Source organism: Drosophila eugracilis, unplaced genomic scaffold (genome assembly GCF_018153835.1).
Source record: "Drosophila eugracilis isolate 14026-0451.02 unplaced genomic scaffold, ASM1815383v1 contig_1765, whole genome shotgun sequence".
In the NCBI taxonomy this organism is placed as follows: domain Eukaryota; kingdom Metazoa; phylum Arthropoda; class Insecta; order Diptera; family Drosophilidae; genus Drosophila; species Drosophila eugracilis.
In genome coordinates this window covers 763,066-782,000 of record NW_024572605.1, presented here as the reverse complement: position 1 = coordinate 782,000, position 18,935 = coordinate 763,066, and the positions used below count along the sequence as shown (strand labels likewise).

The 18,935-nt window shown below is 45.3% G+C and overlaps 4 protein-coding genes across 6 annotated transcripts; 1 reads left to right on the top strand and 3 right to left on the bottom strand.

The window, feature by feature from the left end:
- Positions 1–1,781: 1,781 nt before the first annotated feature.
- On the bottom strand, positions 1,782–2,820 carry LOC108107215 (suppressor-of-stellate-like protein). The gene is made up of 3 exons (XM_017214632.2): positions 2,784–2,820; positions 2,186–2,722; positions 1,782–2,128 (listed from the first exon to the last, which is right to left on the bottom strand). The coding sequence occupies exons 1-3, from the start codon at positions 2,792–2,794 to the stop codon at positions 1,957–1,959; spliced, it is 720 nt and encodes a 239-aa protein (XP_017070121.2). The 5' UTR covers positions 2,795–2,820; the 3' UTR covers positions 1,782–1,956.
- Positions 2,821–3,458: 638 nt separating this feature from the next.
- Positions 3,459–4,897, bottom strand: LOC108107220 (proteasome subunit alpha type-7-1B). The gene is made up of 3 exons (XM_017214637.2): positions 4,745–4,897; positions 4,458–4,687; positions 3,459–4,304 (listed from the first exon to the last, which is right to left on the bottom strand). The coding sequence occupies exons 1-3, from the start codon at positions 4,844–4,846 to the stop codon at positions 3,878–3,880; spliced, it is 759 nt and encodes a 252-aa protein (XP_017070126.2). The 5' UTR covers positions 4,847–4,897; the 3' UTR covers positions 3,459–3,877.
- Positions 4,898–9,640: 4,743 nt separating this feature from the next.
- Positions 9,641–10,423, top strand: LOC108107228. Its single transcript, XM_017214647.2, has one exon. The coding sequence runs from the start codon at positions 9,713–9,715 to the stop codon at positions 10,412–10,414; it is 702 nt and encodes a 233-aa protein (XP_017070136.2). The 5' UTR covers positions 9,641–9,712; the 3' UTR covers positions 10,415–10,423.
- Positions 10,424–12,841: 2,418 nt separating this feature from the next.
- Positions 12,842–18,403, bottom strand: LOC108107394 (mitochondrial proton/calcium exchanger protein). Of its 3 annotated transcripts, none has more exons than XM_017214912.2 (5): positions 18,366–18,403; positions 17,656–17,958; positions 13,954–16,259; positions 13,599–13,895; positions 12,842–13,512 (listed from the first exon to the last, which is right to left on the bottom strand). In XM_017214912.2, exons 2-5 carry the CDS (start codon positions 17,726–17,728, stop codon positions 13,162–13,164), a joined length of 3,027 nt encoding a protein of 1,008 aa, XP_017070401.2. In that variant the 5' UTR covers positions 17,729–17,958; positions 18,366–18,403; the 3' UTR covers positions 12,842–13,161. The 3 variants fall into 3 exon arrangements, with proteins under 3 accessions (XP_017070401.2, XP_017070402.2, XP_017070403.2); XM_017214913.2 differs by having other exon boundaries at positions 18,291–18,377; XM_017214914.2 differs by lacking the exon at positions 18,366–18,403 and adding an exon at positions 18,012–18,104.
- Positions 18,404–18,935: the final 532 nt, after the last annotated feature.

The following is an 18,935-nucleotide window of genomic DNA, read 5'->3' as shown; positions in this document are numbered from 1 at the left end:
AGGCCAGCCGTCCCAACGGGTTAATCAGTCGTCGTTCAGCGCTTTGTTGCTGTCTTTCGGGCTTAGTCGACCGCTCAGCTCAAAATTAACGGAACCGGCCTTCTTCCTCTTCCTCTCCTTTGGCAAGTTTCGAAAAAGTTGCCGCCTGCAAAGTTAACCAATTTAGTGCCATTAACCACAAATTGCTGAATCGCTTAGCCCGGCCGGGCAGGTTCATCCTGGAAAGTCGTACAATTAGCTCAGATGCATAAAATTGCGGACAAAAAGCGGGGAGAAAAGAATTTCCACGTGAAAGCTTAAATACACTTTATCAATTTTATAACATAACCAAAATCATCTTCATTGTTATGTTAAGCTAGCACAGAGTTCCATATCAAATTCATAGTTTCGAAAAGAAACTAAACTAATAATCAAATTAGATGATAGCCAAACAAATAAAGGTCTAAGTAACGAAACTCAGTGAAACTTTCAGAAGTAATTTTGAATTGTTTTTGTTTATTTTCTATTCCGGAAACCTAAACCTAAACATTGAACTTCCATTTTCCCCCACTATTTTCCAATCGCTTTTGATTCATTCAGAAAATTGAAATTGGAAAGGCCTGTTTCGAATTGTATTTATTGTTTGTCCAGCGAAGGGAGATATTTTCCGAAAGCCCGTATGCAATATTATTTCCGTGGTAAGTTTTGGCGGCAAAATTGGGTGGTGGCTAGGAGAGTAGTGATAGGAGGAGCCAGCGGCGATACAATCAAATATTCTGGAAAACACAGACTGGTAAAAGAATGAAATCGCCGGGTTGGAGCGGAGTTTCCAATCGAATGCAAGTACTTTGTTTACTAGAACAGCATTCGGATTTGTTTATCCACATCCAGGCTCCGTCCGGAATTGGTAAATATCACAAATAACAGTGCGAGTTTTGAATTTCCGTGTGGTAAATTGGTAAATGCCATGAATAAATGATGGCGGGCGGATCAACAAGTGGCCGGAGAGCCACAAAGGAGTCGCTAGAGAAAAGCCGTTCTCTGCAGACAATAAGAAAACACATTCCCGGCTCAATTGTAATGTAAAACAAAACGCCCGCTTCCTCTCGAAGCCTTCTCTTGCTGTCCTTTTTCCGCTTTCCTGAGTTTTCCACCCGCCGTGCTCATTATACGGTCTGCCAGTTTAAAACTCAATAAAAGCTGCAGTATGAAAGATTACTTAATGAAATTAAGTGTGAAAAGTGCGAGAGCTGGGAGAAAGCGAAAACGGAAAGAGAGAAAAGGAGGCGGGAGAGTGCTCCATTCTCCACTCGACGGGCAAAATGCGTCGAGTGGTGCGGAAAACTGAAAACTGAAAGCGCCAGGGCGGCAGTAAATAATAATAAAGGCATGACTTGTTGGAGATGCCTGTGGAACACGAACAGAAACAGAAACAGGAACGGGAACAGGAGCCGACTCCTTTTGCCGCGACTCGCAGCAATCGCAGGACTCGAGTCCTTGCGGACGCCTCAGCGCTGTGTAATTCCCATTATCGGCTTAGCAGGTCGTGTCGGCAAGTGGATTTTGATTGCGCAATCCACTGAACTCAGGACACACCGAGATAAATATATATTACTCTTATCGAATTCCCTTCATCTTTACTATAGTAACCATAGGTCCCCTTTTCAAGGACCTTACGTATGAACCAGGAACTTGTGATTTCCAAGACTAGTAATTCTTCTCACTGCTTAGTGAGAAGTTATTACCAATACTTTCTTAGAGTGCAAACTACTAAGCCCTAAGCGGACTCTCTGGTTCAAAACTACCAGATGATTGCCTTTAATAAAGACAACGACTCTTCAGTTTGCTACCCATTCAAGCTGGCAAGTGGCTGATATGGCCAGCTCTGTGTGTTTGGTATAGTATCAGGTGTGTCTTGCCTGGCCATATCAGCGCACTGATACAGAATCCGTTTAATTGCAACAACAAGACTTCAGATCAACATTTGTGCATGAGGAAGGGAGAGTGCCGGGAGGCAATGGGGAGAGTGTTGGGATTGGTTGACTCTAAGAACGTGGACTTGCTGGTCGAGGATAAGTGACTTATTGGCACCGGCTCAGGCGTTTCACTTGGCATCAGGGCCTGCTCATGGAGCTGGAAGCCAAAGAGACTGCAAATGGGAACTTCTGGGTAAGAACAACTACGGAGGCCACATCCATATACTCACCGGGCCACGTACTTCTCGGTGGGAGGTTGAGGCTTCATATTCGGCAGCTGCATGAAGAACATATGCGGAAAGCCGGTCCCAAACATGGCTCCATCCAGCAGCGCACAACGCGATCTGGGCTGATAGATGTCGTGGCAGCGCGGACAGTAGATCTTCACGTGAGACTGAGTCCACTGGTCGGAAAGGCCGACGGGCAGGGTCCTCTGCCCCTTACAGAAGACCCTCGGACACACCCCGAAGTCACCCCTCTCGTACTTCAGACACATATCCTCCACGCCCCGCGCAGTGAGTATGTAGCGGGCGTGGATCATGCCATACAGCTGCTCCGCATCGGTCGTATCCACCCCGTTGTCCCAGCCCTGGTGATCGAACTCTGGATCCAAAACCAAGTCCAAAGTCTGGCTAAAATACTCCAGGCCAGTCAGATTGAACTTGTCCTCAATGTAATCGGTGGGCACGCGGCAAACGAACTCGTTGCCCTTGATGGCCAGAAACCAGCTGATCCAGCTGCCATCTCCCATTGAGTCGTGGCTGTGGCTAAGAGGGGGAATGGAATGAGTACTTTTCTCTTTTTCCTAAAGAAATCTAATTAACTTACGCGCGCGACATGTTTCTTAGGGGCTTGTAAAAAAGAACTGAAGCAAATCCGGTTCGAAAAAAATGACAGCAAATCTCACGGCCTGCTACCATCGATTATTAAAATACCGATTGTAAAAGTAGGTTATAGAGTTGCCTTTTATGTAATTGGTTTTTAATAGTTTTTAAGTTCATAATTAAAGGGTGTGTGTTCACTTTTGGTGAGACTTTGTAAAAGTCGTGGCAACAAGAAGCGGCTTTGACGCTCAGGGCAATATTGTCAATCTGACGGATGCCCAACGTGAGACGAAGGGATGCGTGGGACTTGACCGTGCAACCGGGAAATTCCTCGACCCGGCATCCTTGATAACTGCTGCGACCTGAGCAGGACCTCCTCCTCCATTATAGCTGGCAACCTTCTGCTCACCGATGAAGTAATGCAGACCGGCAAGGCCTCTCCGAAGGGTTATCTAAGAAGCCTTATCTAAGAACACCTTAATAAAGGCGGCCATATTTAACCCCTGAAGCCACTTTCGGTTAAAGCACTGGATTTCAGGAAATGGAAGGTAAACTTCTAACGCTCAGAATGACAGTCTGGGGAACAAAAAAAGAGGAAAAAGAAGATCCAAATGGAACTCACAGCAAAAAACAGTGATGCATTGTTGTTAGGAAATGTCAATTGGAAGGACAACTTAAATTTAGATTGGGTAATCAGGTAAAATATATATTATTTAGGAAAATCATCAATAGATATGACTTTAGGCCGAAATCAAAGGAATTGAATCAAACCATGACAAATATTTTCTGCATGTGTGCGCGCTCTTCTCTTATTTTTCCCAAAAATTCAATTCCCATTTTCACTTAAAACTTTTTAACTTGGTTGGCCGGAGAAGAGCGGACGCGCCTCCGCCGGAGTGATAAAGTAAGCAAATACGCCCTCGAGACAAATTAAGTGATTTGCCCGCTTTACACATTTTTCCTGCTGATTACTTTTCCCCCACTCCAGGCCGAAATTGAATTGCCGAAAAAAAAGAGGAGACGCAGCGCGAGGACTGGTTATCAACTTTTGATTGGTCATGAAAGTGCGAACAATCTGGCCCGGGGCCATGTCCAGACTCAGGAAACTCGGGGCCGCCGACTGGCCTCCGCCTCAGCCTCCAACTCGGAGCGAACCGTGCGCACCAGATCGGCCAGCACCTTGTGATCAATCATACGCAGGGGCTGCTTGTACTTGAGCACCGCCACGTCCATCTGGTTGTGGGTCAGTGAGGACACGCTCACCAGGGTGCGTACAATGTGCTTGATGGCCGTAGGCTCGTCGGCGGAGGCCAGAATCTCGTCCGAGTGCTTCTCCATATAGTCCCGCACTGGCTGGCCCGACCGGCCGGTGCTGTTTGCCCTCCACTCGTAGTAGATGCCCGAGGGCTCTGTTTGGAACAGGTGCGGAGTGCCGTCCTCGTTGAAGCCGCCCACCAAACAGGACAGCCCGAACGGACGCCTTCCATTGCTCTGCGTGTAGTTCTGCTTTAGCTGGGCTATGAATCTGAAAATGAAAAAGGGGATAGGGTAAGAAGGAAACTCGATTGGCTTTGTGGCCTGCACTGAGAGACTACGCATTGCATATATATTATATATTATATATATTATGATCCATATATTATATATATGCATTAAGCTCAGGAGGACTCTTCCTCACCGTGTTATATACTCCACGGTCACGGGCTTCTCAAAATTCAAGCGGTGACTCTGGGACTCCATCTGGGCGCGGCTTACCAGGATACGAGCATCTGCCGTCAGCCCGGAGAAGGTCATCACCACATGGTCGTCGAGCATGCAAATCTTGCGCACCATTCGCTCCTCCTGCAAATCGCTCACGGACCTCTTCTCCACGCCCAGTACTATGGCGTTGTTGGTGCGCAGACCCAACTTTAGGTCGGTTTTGGGTGATTAAATAAAGGTCAAGGCAAGATGGCAGGGAATTACCACAGTGGATCCTCTTCGCACAGCCTCCTGGGCATACTCCACCTGCAGGAGGTGACCATCGGGCGAGTAAATGGTCACTGCGCGATCATACCGCTCGGCCATTTGAGTTGCTTTCTGGTACTGAAATTGAAAATGAGTAATAGGTGTGTGTAAGTTGTTCGCAAGCTGGAAATTTTCAAGTTAATGTCGTAGCGCAGAAAGATGTTAGCATAAAATTAAAGCGCCTGCTAAACCTTTTCTCAGTTTTCAAGTTTAGCTTTCTTCTTCCCAATAAAAGTAACTTATTATGGGAGATAAGACCAGTCTTGTACCCATTATGATAAGTGGTTAGCCGTTTTGAAGTTGATTATTATGGCTGTTTAATGTACTTTTTGTCAGAAATATGATTTATTTTCAATTTAAAAACAGGCTATTAAATCACTGTGCAATAATCGAATTCACTGCAATAAAGGTAAATCTGCATAATCCAATCTACGATCGAATTAACAATTACCAACTTAATCAGATTAGCGATGTCAAAACTAAATCGGGCAATTACAATAAAACCTGCCATGTTTTGTGAAAATTTCAATTTGTTTGGCTCACCTTTTCGGAGAAACAAGTTTAAGCATCCGACCCTGTTTAAAGAGGTCCTGGACAAGGTCCTTGGCATCTGCTCCCCAGTAAAGCAAGTCCTGTGGCTGAAATGCTGACAACAAAATCACAAAGTGCAACAAAAGCACAAATCTCTGGCCAATGTAATCGTAATCGGAACAGCTTCATTTTGCTAATGTGCTTAGCCAACCGGGGAAGCCTCGACTCTCCGGCGGAGTCCTTTTGCGACTCTCCGACGAACTTCTTATGCGGTGCTTAGTATGCCGGCAGCGCGCGCTCTGCCATAAATTTATATTTAACATTTTATGACAACCGTGTTCAGCAGAAGGGGACAGCGAGCAGTCCGGCATGTCCTGGAGGTGTGGCGCATACTCACCAGGATTAAACACGTGCCAGCCGGCAATAGCCAATCCCCAAAACAAACGTTTACTAAAAGTGCGGCTGGCGAATAAATAAATTAAGCGAAACGGCAAACAAAACGACCTGCAAATAGAATCACAAAAATGCAATTATTTTCCCAACGACCGGACACTCTGAATTTACACACGTTGTCGCCTGTCCAAAGGTTTGCAGTTCCCATTTCGCATTTCAGATTTCGCATTTGGCCAATATGTTTTATGCAATCGTAGAAACGCTTTTTGTTTAAAATTTCATTGGCATCGCCGCTGGGCAAGCGCTAAATGAATTAATAAAGGCATTTATCAAAATTGACAATCGAAACGCATTAGCCGGCCGCGGAATATAAAAACTCCATGATTTGTGTTTTCTAAAGTCCGCGAGTTAACCATATTCCTAGTAACTGATGCAAAAACTTTATGAGCATATGTTTATATATGAATTATTGTATTTGCTTATTTGCTTTTCATTTAATAATATAATTTGGGTAACGAGTGTTAAGCTTTTTGTTTGTATTTGGTTAAAGGCTTCAATAAGCTCAATGCATTCAATTTTTTCAGTTACAAAGTACACACCCCCCTTCGTCTAAAGGCCTCCATCAACAGTTAAACCCTTGTTAAACTTGTTAATTAAATAGGAATTTTCGATGTTAAGACCATGGCTTCATTAGCACTCAGAGCAAAGTAGCAGATGGGGGACGGAATGCTTTGGCCCCGGGCAATGTGAGAAAATTAAGTATACGCCGTGTTTTCGGTGCGTGCCCCTGCCGTTTGGCATTTGATTAAGCACTTTTGCTCCATAAATAGTGAGCTTTGCCAATCGAAGGGGCTCCTTCGCTCCGAACAGGGAATTGCCCTTGAGACAATCGAGGAGTGGAATGGGATTGGTTTCGGGGAATTGGGATTGAGACGAGCAATAAGCGGAAAAGGCGGAAAAGCAGAAGAGCGGGAGAGCAGACAAGACAGCCACATAAAACAAGGCAACAACATGTGCTAAAAACAGCAGAAACTTTGGCGGCCAAAACCGAGGGAACTTGCCACGATTTGTTTGCTTCGAGCTTAATTTGTAGCGTCAAATGGTGTTGATTGTTGTTTTTCTTGCCTCTAACCCAGCAACCCAGCAACCCAGCCACCATCCACCAGCCAGCAGCACCCAAGAACCCACTTAAGTCCACTCCATACTCCACAACCCCCCTCGCCGGCGAAACTAAAGACCCAATAAAAGTTGAGGACGCTGTTGTGGATAAACAAGGTTTGGAGCACAGTTTCAAGTGATTCCATTGTTCTGAAAGTCCCACTCCGATGTGTGGAAATTAATGACGAGCGATTTGAACACGACGGGAATGGGAATGTGAATGTTTGGGATTGGGATCGGGATCGGGATGGCTTGGGCCGGGAGTTCTGACGCTAGTAATGTGTTTACATGGTGAAAATGTTGGCAGTCCCCGATTGCCTGCGGCACGAAAAAAACATATTTCAGCAATTTGTCAATTAATCATTGTGGAAAGTATATATAATTTTTATTGTCATACCTTGGGGTCCCTGCCACCCGCTTCCCTCTGACATTATGGAATTTATTGCATTAAATTAGTCCTGCCTTATCACTCAGTGCTTTAATCATTATTCATTTCCACAAAAAGTAGTTTGTTATAGAATAAATATATTCCAATTTAATATTTTGGATGGGTTGTGAGCAGGCCACCATATTAGAATGTTTATTCTATAGCCGATTTGATACCTTAAACGTTCCCCAAGAAATACTTATAGTTTCATAGCATAGCATAGACGACTTTAGTGCAGCTGTGGTCTTTGTAAATATTTTCACTGCCCCTCCAATCTCGGCCATTTAATCAGTTTGTATTTGTATTCCCCCAGCCCTTCCCCTTCCCTGCCAGGCGTCAACGTGCTTATTGTTTGGTTGGCCTGGACGAGCTGACGATGGCAAAATGCAAATGACCTTTGACCATTGACGGCAGACGGCTCCCGAGTCGGGGGCTATTCCAAAGGCAAACCTGAGGCTTCAGGTTGCCATGGCTCCATCTCTATTTCTATATTACGTATACGTAGCTCTGCGTGTGTCTCGGTTAAGTAAACACAGGCGAGGAGCAGGGGACGCACCTGATGTTTCAAACGGTGCCCTCAGACATTCACCTGAGCCCTTTTTAATAAACCTAGCAATGCACACGGCATTGTTGACTTAGTCCTTTCGCAGCTCCACCTCCTGTACTTCCTGCCCCTGCTCATTCCCCTGATGATTATGGAGATGCTGCGAGATCCTGGCACCAAAGTGTCGTTTTGAGTCAACGAACTTTGGCTTGGCCAACAACACCCGCCCTCTCGGTGGTCGGGTATAAGGTCATTTGCGTTTACTCAAGCTGTTCCTCTTGAACTTGGCAGCCGAAGATGATCCTGCCAGGACACGAAAGTAGGTACAGATCGAACACTAATGGCACAGAAATGAAATGCATTCCCTTACCGTCTCGGAATCACCACTATAAACCCGATAATGTCCAGCAGGACCTCCTCGTTACGTCATTATGGCGTGTGTGGGAATTCGATATCGATAGAGTTCGGTTTAATTAGGAACAAATGTTACCTCTGCTGCGAAGGCTGTGGGGTCTTGCGGCGTGCAGCAATGTAATTTAGAAGTTTAAACTTGCCCACTGCCAATTCCATTTCCAAGTTCCAAGTTTCTCTCACGCAACCGCTAGTAAAGTGCACCCAATTGCAGTAAAGTGCAAGTGGAACTGCAACTCCATCAGTCAGCAGCTCGGCCCCTCGATTTTCCACTTTTCCCGCATTTCCGCATTTGCCAGCTAACTAAAAGCCAAATGGCGACAAATGCTGTGCGAATTAAGGAGCAGAAGGGAAGGTATTGATGGAGAAATGGAGAAAAATGCAGCATTCGGAAGAAAATGGAAATGGAAGCGAATCGAGTCAAATCGAATGGTGGTGCGGGAAGTGAAAAGTGGAGAGAGCGAGTTCTCCGCTAATGGTCAGCGAGGTCGAGGAAATTGTGAGTGCCTCAGCTGTCGCGCACTTTCGACTTATTAAAGTTGCAAGTCGTTCAATTTTTCAGTTCCGAGTGCATTGCAATGACACCCCGCCCATCTATCATATCGGAGATGTGCAAAATCAATCTGCGATACTGTATCAAACGTCACATAGAACACGCAATCGCACCGAAAGTTTCGAATTTCAGTGATATATTTCCCAGCTCACACACTCAGATAGAAAAGCCAGACGTGCAACTAATTTATGCATTATTCCTGGAGGCAAGTGCAGGTGAAGGCAGACAAACAAATCCCGAAAAACCAGGAGAAACTACCAAAGACACCTTCAACGGAGCCACCAAATAAAGAGCCGCAGGGAGTTGGGAGTAAACAGCCAATTGGATAGAGACCAAATCAATACCACATATACATTCTTATCCTTAAAGTTCTAAGAGCGACGGGAAGGACCTGTCGATTTCTCTGGGTTTATGGAGTTTCCCGGTGCAACTGCAGTGGAGCAACTGCAACCACGACACGGGACCCCGTGCATATAAACATTTCACAGTGCGGCGACATATCTGCGATATTTTTATGGCCAACGTGCGGGCCAACGCTTCCTTTTGGCCAGGCTAAAAAAACACGAGAAAAATGTGTCTGTAGAGCGCTCTTATCTCTGTATAATCCACTTTATATGTTCACACCGCCACACAAATTGAAAATAAACACAAATTCGGGTTACGAGGGAAAAGGAAAACTCAGCCGGGGATTACCATTTATTGAGAATCAAAACCCGCATTCATAAGAGACATAAACTCTGGCCGGATGGCTTTAAAGATGTACTCTTTTCACAGACGAACTTTTACCAAAGTCTACTAAATACTTCCCCGGAAACAGCTCACAAAAGTAGGCCTACAGATCTACGCTTTTCTGTCAGTTTTAGAGAAATTTTTCAGTTACACAAGTGTATATTGTATTGGTTTTGCCAAATGTTTAGATCTGCCAAAAACCAAGAATCATCCAAATTTCAAAGTGCAGTGATGCAACGAGTAGTCTCGGTTAAGCCAGGTAATATTAGGTCCGTGAGTACGCGTCCGGCCTTCGTTCCACTGATTTCAGTGTTTCACGAGGAGAAGGGAAAAAATGTGGCCAAGGATTCTTCAGTTGCTTGTGATATATCACCTCCTACGGTTTCCGAGAAGACGACGGAGAAATCGAAGTCGAAGCAAAAGAACGAACCCCAACGATTTATAAAACTTGCAAGAGTTAAAGAAGAAATAGTAAGAAAAGCCATGGACAGCCCGAAAACTGTAAGAGCAGCTTCCTCGCGGACCACTGGGAGCACTAGGAGCTCTACCTCCAATAGGATCAATCAGTTTTATATTCCCCTACGGATTTCTAATGGGGTAACCAGCCGGATTCGACGCCCCTCCGAGCACGGCGTTTTCCATTACCACCTGTCCCAGCTGGAGAAGACCGGATTCGGCGAATGTATCAGATATCCCATGAAATCTGTGCCCGCGGCGGAGCTTCTTCTGCTGCGGAATGGCCAGCGTGCCTCCTATCTTGAGAGGCGATACGAACGGAGCCCGGACGACAAGTACAACTATCCCGAGGCAACCAGCTGGCGGTATGGCTGGTTCCACCGCGAGTCCGATCCCTATCAGAAGCGACTACCCAGACGGGACTAGATCCACCTTTAGTACAGTTTAGTATACTTTTTCCAATGTCCATAACTAGTCAACTAATAAAACATATCCATGTAAATTTAAATACTTGGTTTTACTATTAGCTAACTAAAACTAAACTAAACTAAATCCGACTGTGTATAACCATAAACCTTATCACGTTGTCATCTCAGCGAGTTAGCCCCAAAGTCTGGGAATATCTTTTATTGACTTGCCGCCTACGGTTTATATAAATAGCAATAACAATGTTCCGAAGAATAATTCTATAATCAATTTTCTGTCAAGCCTATGAAATCAGAGATCAAATGAAGTTTCAAAGCATTCAGTTAGTGACCTAGTTATGACTATTTGTGGCCCAAGATTGAAAAGTAAAACTTTATGGAAAAAGAAACTTGCCAGGGCTCGGCAAGAGCAAATTAAATGTAAAAATTCAGTAATCCATTTGAGCATCTGCATCTGGTGTGCATCAGCGCCTCGACGAGCTCATCCCGAGTTATAATACGATATGTGGAGCACATGCCAAGAGCTTCAACTGACAGGCCGACTTTCTGACAGGCCCGACTTCTGTTGTTTAGCTGCTTTCGAAAATGCAGCAGTTTTTCAAGTTGTGCCTCTGATTGGCCAGAAAATAAAATGCAGCAAGGACAAATTGCATTAGGCAAAGGGGTGGAAGATGGAAGACGGAGGGCGGACGGCGGACGGCGAAGGATGTCTGCTGCTCATATGACGTACAACTGGGCGTATGCTTGTTGCGTCCTCTGCCGTCTGTTGTCTGGCATTTAAAGTGGGGCAAAGTTGGGCAACTTTCAGGAACTCGTTGCGGCTGCCGGTCTTTTGATTGACTCATGAAAGTCGGCAACTTTTTAATTGTTTTGTAACATTTCTTCAAATAATTCTGCCATTTTTACGCCGACCTGCTAGTTTCATTTCATTGAGGGATTCTCCGGGGCGTTGGCTTTCAAACTTATTAACTTCGTTCCATGGCGAAATACTTTAGATTCTCCCAGTCCGCTTGTCTTATGGTATGTCCTCTGTCGCTGATTGTCTGCAATTCATGGCAGATTTCGAGTTTCATTGTTGCATCCGAAGCACTTTGAGCTGCGCAAACTTTCGCCGAGACACAAAGCAGAACTTTCCTGTCCATCTACCATATCCTGCGACCCCTTTGGACCCATCCCGGCATCCTACCCCTGGTCCGACGAGTCGGTCTGTCTGCGGTGGCCGGTTGTTCCGTTGTTGGGTTTTGCCTGATTGCAAACAACAATTCCCTCCCAGCGGAGCTGAAGTTTATTATTATTTGGCTTGTTTCGCGTTTTGGCGGGTTTATTTACCTTTAAATAAATTTCCGTTTTATTCTTTTCCAGCCCTTTGCGTTTATTTGCTTTCGATTTGGTAGTTGGTCGGAAGTTTCCTGTGTACTTTCGCACACACTGGGATTGATTAATGTTGGGGCATACGCACAGAACTAATCCTTATTTAAGGCAGTCCTTCACTCGATTATATTCTATGGTTCGCCTCGAAAAGAGGCCAAAGCATTCGGGAACATTTGTAAATATTTTACGAGTACCACACTTTCTTGGCCGTTGCTGAATATGATGGGAATTTATGGGTCAGCGGGCAAGCAAAGATGAAAATTTTGAACATTTTGTGGTAATTTTTATTACTTCTATTGCCCAGGATATGATGCTGAACATGGACTGCCCCTCCGCTACCCCAAGCTCCCTGCTTCACGTTGGCCAAAACTAACTTGGCCGTAAAAGTTTGGGTTTTGTGGTTGCCGATTGCGAATCACAGCCGGTCAGTTGGCAAGACCCGGCTGCTGGGGGTGGTCATGAAACACCATTCCGCTCCCGAGGCAGTAAACAATGCAAAAATATAATTCTTAGCAATCAATGCGGTTTGTAAGAGCACTTTTTCGGTCGGAGTCAGTTATTTAAAAGTCCCGAATGGCTTCTCAGTAGTAATTTCTGGGAAATTGTTGATAATGCCAGACAGAAATTGTGCATTTGCATGGAAAATCATTTCACAAGTAATAATAAAAATAATCGACTTTGTTGGCCTCGTAAATTACACTCAGTTAATTGTTTTTATACTAACTTTTATTTGCGAAACACTTTTACAAATTCTCTCTAGCTAACTCAAGCACACACATTATTGTTAAGAGTTATCACGTGGTTTTAATTAGACTGCAATATCTCGTCACCAGCTTTGGCTAGGTCTAAAAACCAGTCGGCTTATTTCATTTCTTGATGTAGATACATCCGATAGGAGGAGGGTATAAATCGTAAATTAACATTTCGCTTAATGATCACAATGGCTTCGCTAATATTGTTTTGGGCCGAATGGATGGGTGTGCACAACACATATCGCGGATGTATCTGTGGGTTTCTTTTTGTAAGACTAGGGTGTTAGAAATAAGGATACATTGAGTAAGTGGGTATATTCTTATGTATTTCTATTAGTATCTGATTTGTGCCTTACTTAGAGAAGATACCGTACTACAGCCACGCATTAAGTATAGCACGCACCTCTTGTCCTGCTCCAGGACACGATCTCGAACTCCGTTAAATACAGTCGCATTTTCATCCTACGGTTATGCTAATTGGTAACAATAATTCTTTGTATAGTCGGAACAATATGGGACACACGGGCAGCGCCTCTTACTCGCCCCCTACTCCATCACATCACTTCGGCTTAGGTACACGCTGAGGAGTTGTCTCAGCCGCTCCCTCCTTGGTCTCCACAGTCTGTCAGAGCAGCTTCTTGGCCGTGATCGTCGTGGACAGGGTCGACGCCGTGGCTGTCGCCTTCTTGGAGGTCGGGGGTTGCGGTGGAGTTTGTATCGTGGGCGGCAGTCCTATGTCTGTGGAGGGCAGGATTTTTTCTATTTGCCGCTCGGCCGCCTCTCGTAGGGTCGATTCCGTCGTTGCTGCAGCGCTGATCCCACCACCGCCAGCCCCACCACCGGACTTTCCGGTCGGTCCGGATCCTGTCGAACCTTTGGTCGGCGATTTGGGTTCCACTTTGGTGTCCTTCGGAGACGTCTCGTCCAGGCTCTTCGCGTTATCCTTTAATGTTTTGGCCGTATCCTTAAACGCCGGCTGAGTAGGATAATTGCATAAATTGATAAATATTTTTATAAGGTCATTGAACAAGTTAAAACTAAGTTATTTATATAAAATCTTACCTCGGCTTTCAATTCCTTAGCTTTATCGGGCGTTTCCTCCTCCTTATCTCGCAGTTCGTTGGCAATATCCTGAATTTCCTTAGCAGAGTCGTGTATATCATTCACAAGCTTGGCCAAGTCCTTATCCGCTTTGTCCACTTCTGACTTCAGTTTTTCAGCCTCTTTCATACTCTTGGCAATTGCCTTCTCAATCTTCTGCTCTGCCTGCAGGACTTGCTCCTTGTCAAGGAGGCTAATCAGTTCCTCAATGGCCTTCTCACTCAGCTTGATGTTGTCTCGACCAATGGACTCCATCACCTGTCAAGAATTCTTTCTTAGTTAAATCTACTTTTGGACTTCTGCGTGGCGTTCTTACCTTTCGAATGTCATTCACAGTCACCACACCATCTTTGTCGGCATCAAACTTTCCCAAAACAGCTTCAATGTGCTTGAGACGTGCCTCATCGCTGGTTTCCTTCAGCACCTTGATGTTGCTCATTAGATCGTCGATGCGCACAATCTCCTCTTTGCGTTGCCGTGTCGCCAGCTTGGACAGCAGCTCCGTGAACTCCTCCAGCTGCTTCTTGTCGATCTTGGTGGCCTCGCTGTCAATACTCTGAACCGCCTTGGTGATCTCGTGCACCGAAATCACACCATCTTTGTCCGCATCGAGTTTGACCAGCAGATCCCCCACAACCTTTAACCGCTCCTCATCGGAAGCCTCCTTCATTCGTCGAATGGTGGAGACAAGCTCATCAATATGGACCATTTGCTGCGGCTCGGCGTTGGGACTTGAAGCCACATAATCACTGGAATCCGCTTGCTTGATCTGATGCTGCCTAGCCTCTAGGTCGTTGAGCACGTTATCCAATTGGGAGATCATCTTGTTGACCCGGTTGTAGAGCAACTTGGCCGCCCGACTCTCGCGAACAGGCTCCTTGACCACCTGGCGCACCTCGCGCAACTCCTCCACGTCTTCTTTGTAATCGGCAAGCTCCTCCTTGAGCTCCTTGATTGTTTCCTTCTCCACCACGAGCTGCTTATCAGATGACAAGGTCTTCAGAGCGTCGGACAAAAGTTGCACATCCGTAGAGGATATGCCCTTGTCGGTCTCTGAAACTGAAACCTCTTCCTTGCGGTCCTTAGCAGCCAGCTTCTCAGCAAACACATAAGGAGAGGGAATCTCCTCTTTGATTGCCGATCGCTTAGCGATAGTTTCTTCTTGCTCTTCCTCGCGCTCTTCGCGAATCTTCCGCTCCTCTTCCTTGATGATCTCGATCTTGGTCTTGTTGTCGACCTTACCTTCGCTCTCGCCTATAGCGTGACGTGTGTGTGCACCCACTGCATCCGGCAGCACACGCATGGTTTCCTTGAGTTTATCGGTGGTGATGCTATCGTCGGAAATGAGCATTGTCCTCGATAGGAGCAGCAACGTTGGCGGCACCTGCTCATTCAGCGATAAATCGATCCACTCCTTCAGCTGGAACCGAAGACGCTCCTCCGTCAGTCCATAGGCTCGCATTCCACGTGCCTTACACGCCTGTTGCAGCTCTAAGAGATCCAGGGAGTCCACGCCTTCGCGAGCAATTACTCGGTCATCAGTGGCCAAAGATCTCAGCTTCAAGCGTAGCTGAAAACGCAGCAGCGTGGTGGTGCCGATCGTGTTTAGTTCTAGTACACGACACAGGGCCGCTAATTGCTCCCGGGAGAGGGAGTCCAGGGTGATTTCGTCGTCGAATCGCTTGGCGAACTTGATGATATCATCGTTACTCACAGGCTCAGTAGGATTGCGGATTCTGGTAAAGAATTCCTCAAACTGCTTGGCCTCCTCGCTGCTGTGCTCCTTGTGTTGGACAGGCATCTGGTCAAGGGTCTGCTGCAAGAACTTGGCCACCTCGAGACGCACACTCAACGATTGGCGCAGCTTCTCCTGCCGGTCGGTTGAGGTCTGAAACGTGGATGGCAGCATGCCGGGGAAGAATTTTATAAACAACGGCAGCAGCAGCTCCATGAAGGGCACAATGATGAACACCGAAAAGGGAATCAGGCGGAACAAATCCGAGGTGGTCCGCTGCAGCTGCTTGTTCTCTCTGCGCGTTAGTGTCTTCCCGTTGAGCACCCGCCAAAGGAGTTTCGAGCAGATTGCCACGTCGATAAAGAGCAGGCGAAAGCCATGGTAATAGTGAACCAGCTCGTCCCAAATGCGAGTGCGAAGTGGTTTCTTGGGCTTGGCTACTGTCTTGTCTCCAGTTTGTGCAAGAGAAGTCGACGAGCCAGTCGTCGATGTAGAACCGGCCGTCGCACTTGCGTTGGTACCCTTCTCTGAAGAGGCAGTGGCCGTAGCTACATTGCTACCACCTACTGCCGTCGCCTGACCATTGGCCACCTCCTTCATTATCTCCTCGACCTTCTCCTTCTGCTGGTTCTTCAGCTTTTTGACGGTCGCGTCGATCTTTGAGCTGGAAGTCTCCAACATCGTCCGGCTAGTGTACAGATGCCTAAATCCATGTCCAGAGTAGTGGTATCCGTAGCTGGCGTGTGGCTGAAACCTTCGGTGGGCGCCGAGCGATCTGCTGATCTCCAGCACCGATGTTGACGAAGATCTACTAAGCCGCTCATTTATTGTAGTGCGCTCATCTGTGAAGTTAGTCGAGCTACAGGCGCAGCAACTAGATTTGAGATCTGCAAAAGGAAAAACTATGCTTAGTAGGGATATAGCCTTTTCAAATCCATTTTAAAAAGATTTCTAGGACGGATGAAATAAAAAAGTCAATGAACCTAATCTATAGCAACACTCAGATGACGGAAGGCTTTTCCGAAACACCTTTCCTTTCTTTCTATGAAAATGAAATCAGTTCAACAATCTTGAACAGCCGGCGAAAAAGGCAAACAAAGAATGAAAAGAAAAGCACACAATAAATTATTAATCACAACGAACAAAAAGTAGAAAAGTTTGCGGGTGATAAGCGCTATACCCCTTGATTACGGATTTTTGTTGGGATTTGAAGTTGATAATAGCAAAGGCAAAGACAGACAAACGCAGACGACAGGGGGACCAAATTAGCACCTGGAGTGGAGCTTACATAAACCACAAGGCGAGCCGAAACCCACACAAACCTTGCGAATTCCCTTTCTCTATAAATAAACGATGTAGCAAACATTCAGAAATGTGCGCTGAGTGCAATTGTTTACAGCGCACTTTTCCTTTTATTTTCTCGTTTGATTTTCCGATTCTTGGCAATTGCTCAAGGTGAATGATTGTGCTTGCGGTTGAGCGAAAAAAGAGGAAACAAGAAAAAGGAATTGCGGTGGAGAAAGTGAGACGATTCTGACCTCTTTTCGAATCCCTCTACTGATCTTAGACTAGACCTGCTTTTAGGTCTATACAATAGTTTCTGACTGTACTTCTCCACAGGTGCCTCTTGGTCTGGGGTTTTCTGGTACCTGTCTTTGGCACCTGTTCGTTGTTAGGGTGCTAAATCTGTAGCGGAAATTCTGCCAAAGTGTGATTGACATGGACAGGGGAAAATGTTATTTTCCACTACAAGAATTAGTTCGAAATCGGCTAAATCGCTGATATTCGAAATGTATGTAAGTCCAAACCCTCGTCATATGAGGGAAGTAGAAGTTATAGCTAAAATAGATTAACAAATAATAAGCCATACAAATAGGCAGGGAGATTAGATTGTCAATTGTCGCGATCCAAAGTCAACAACGGGAATAACAATATGAGTAATTAAATTAGCAGCAAAAATCCCTAAGCAGTGTCGGACCTTCAAAGGGGTTTTCAGACCGCAACCTGGTTAGGATGTTTTCATTTGTTATTTTGGGCCACATCCCCCTAAAATATATTTTTGCAACACCACTGCTTCTATTCCACTGTACTATTTTCCAGGAAAAATTCCAGCGCACGTAGTAGTTTCCAGCCCCTCAGCTGTTGCGTTCCAGCGAAAGTGCAGGCAAAACAAAACACTGGATAAGTGGCGCACACACACACACGCAAAAGGGCAAAATCAATGGAAAGTTTTGGGGGATTTGCGACTTGCTTTTTTGTTCTGTTTTGTTTTGGCCAACTTACAGCGCTTGTAGACATTCTGGGCCAGGTGACTCGTTCGCAGATTGCGTCCCTTGTGACGTAGCAGGGCGTTCATGGCGTCGGCGAGGGGCGGTGGGGAGCGGGGCTCGGCTCGGCTGCCAATCCGGTTCCAAAGAATTTTCAATTGTAATTTTGAATTTCCGACAAACTGTCTGTGGATTGTGTATCTTTGGTTTCTCTGTCGCTCGGTTTCCTTTTGCCGTATTTCCTCTTTTGTTTTTGTTCTCTCTCGTTTATCTATCTCCCTCGTTCGTTGACGCAAAGTAGCGGTTTCTTTCCACGATTCTAATAAAAAAAAATAAATAAATAAAAGGTGGGAATTTCTGCTGTTAGCCTACTGTTGATTTAGTTAGAAGTCAATAAATTGAATTGTGATTAAATCACAAATTGTCTGCTGTCTAAAACGAACAAGTTAGACAGCACACACACGCACTCCACTACGTCATCGACGCAATATCGCGCGATCTTGCTTTGTTTTTGTTTTTGCCTCGCACTCTCTCAAATCAAATTACACAACTACAGCAACAAATTTCGAATTATTTTCGCATTTCGTGCAACTGACAACCGGTTAAGTCACGCCCAGTATTAAGCTGTTAATCACGGCGTGCTGCCAATACCGTCTATTTGTGATCCATTTGTAATAATAAATAAATATAATAAAATAAACTGGACAAAACCGTCTGTTTTCTCACTTTTTGCTGTAAGTGTGACCGTGACACGACTGCCACAAAAGCCTTTAAGGTTAAGAGTGTTCTCTTTACAACTTATAAAAATTTTGGTATTTTTCTAGCAGAGTTGCAAGCCTTCTCTATCTCAGTTGCGTCGGCAGAGCGTCGTTTCTAACAAGGAAAGGTCTCTGGTGTTATCATAGCACATTTGTTTTCAGTGCGACCGTGCCAAAAATGCAATAACTTAATATCCTTTGTATTAGGGGTATTCCTTATTTGATTCGTAATCTGAATCCCAGCAAAAGGTACCTACGGATTTAATTTCCTAAAATAATTATTAAATCATTTTTCGCAATGTTATTAGCTATAAAAACATATCACATTTTTTCTCAACTATTTACCATCCACTCCTAATTTTCCTAATCAAAACAAACCATACTTGCACTTTATATAGAAGAAATAGTCCAATTAAAAGCTATGACTTCTGATTTGTCATTGTGGTTCTGGTTGTTGGACAGCTTATTCATAATTACCCTTACCCTAGGATTATGTTCTGAACAAGTTGCAGTTTGTTTCTCCCAGTCCTTCAGAGAA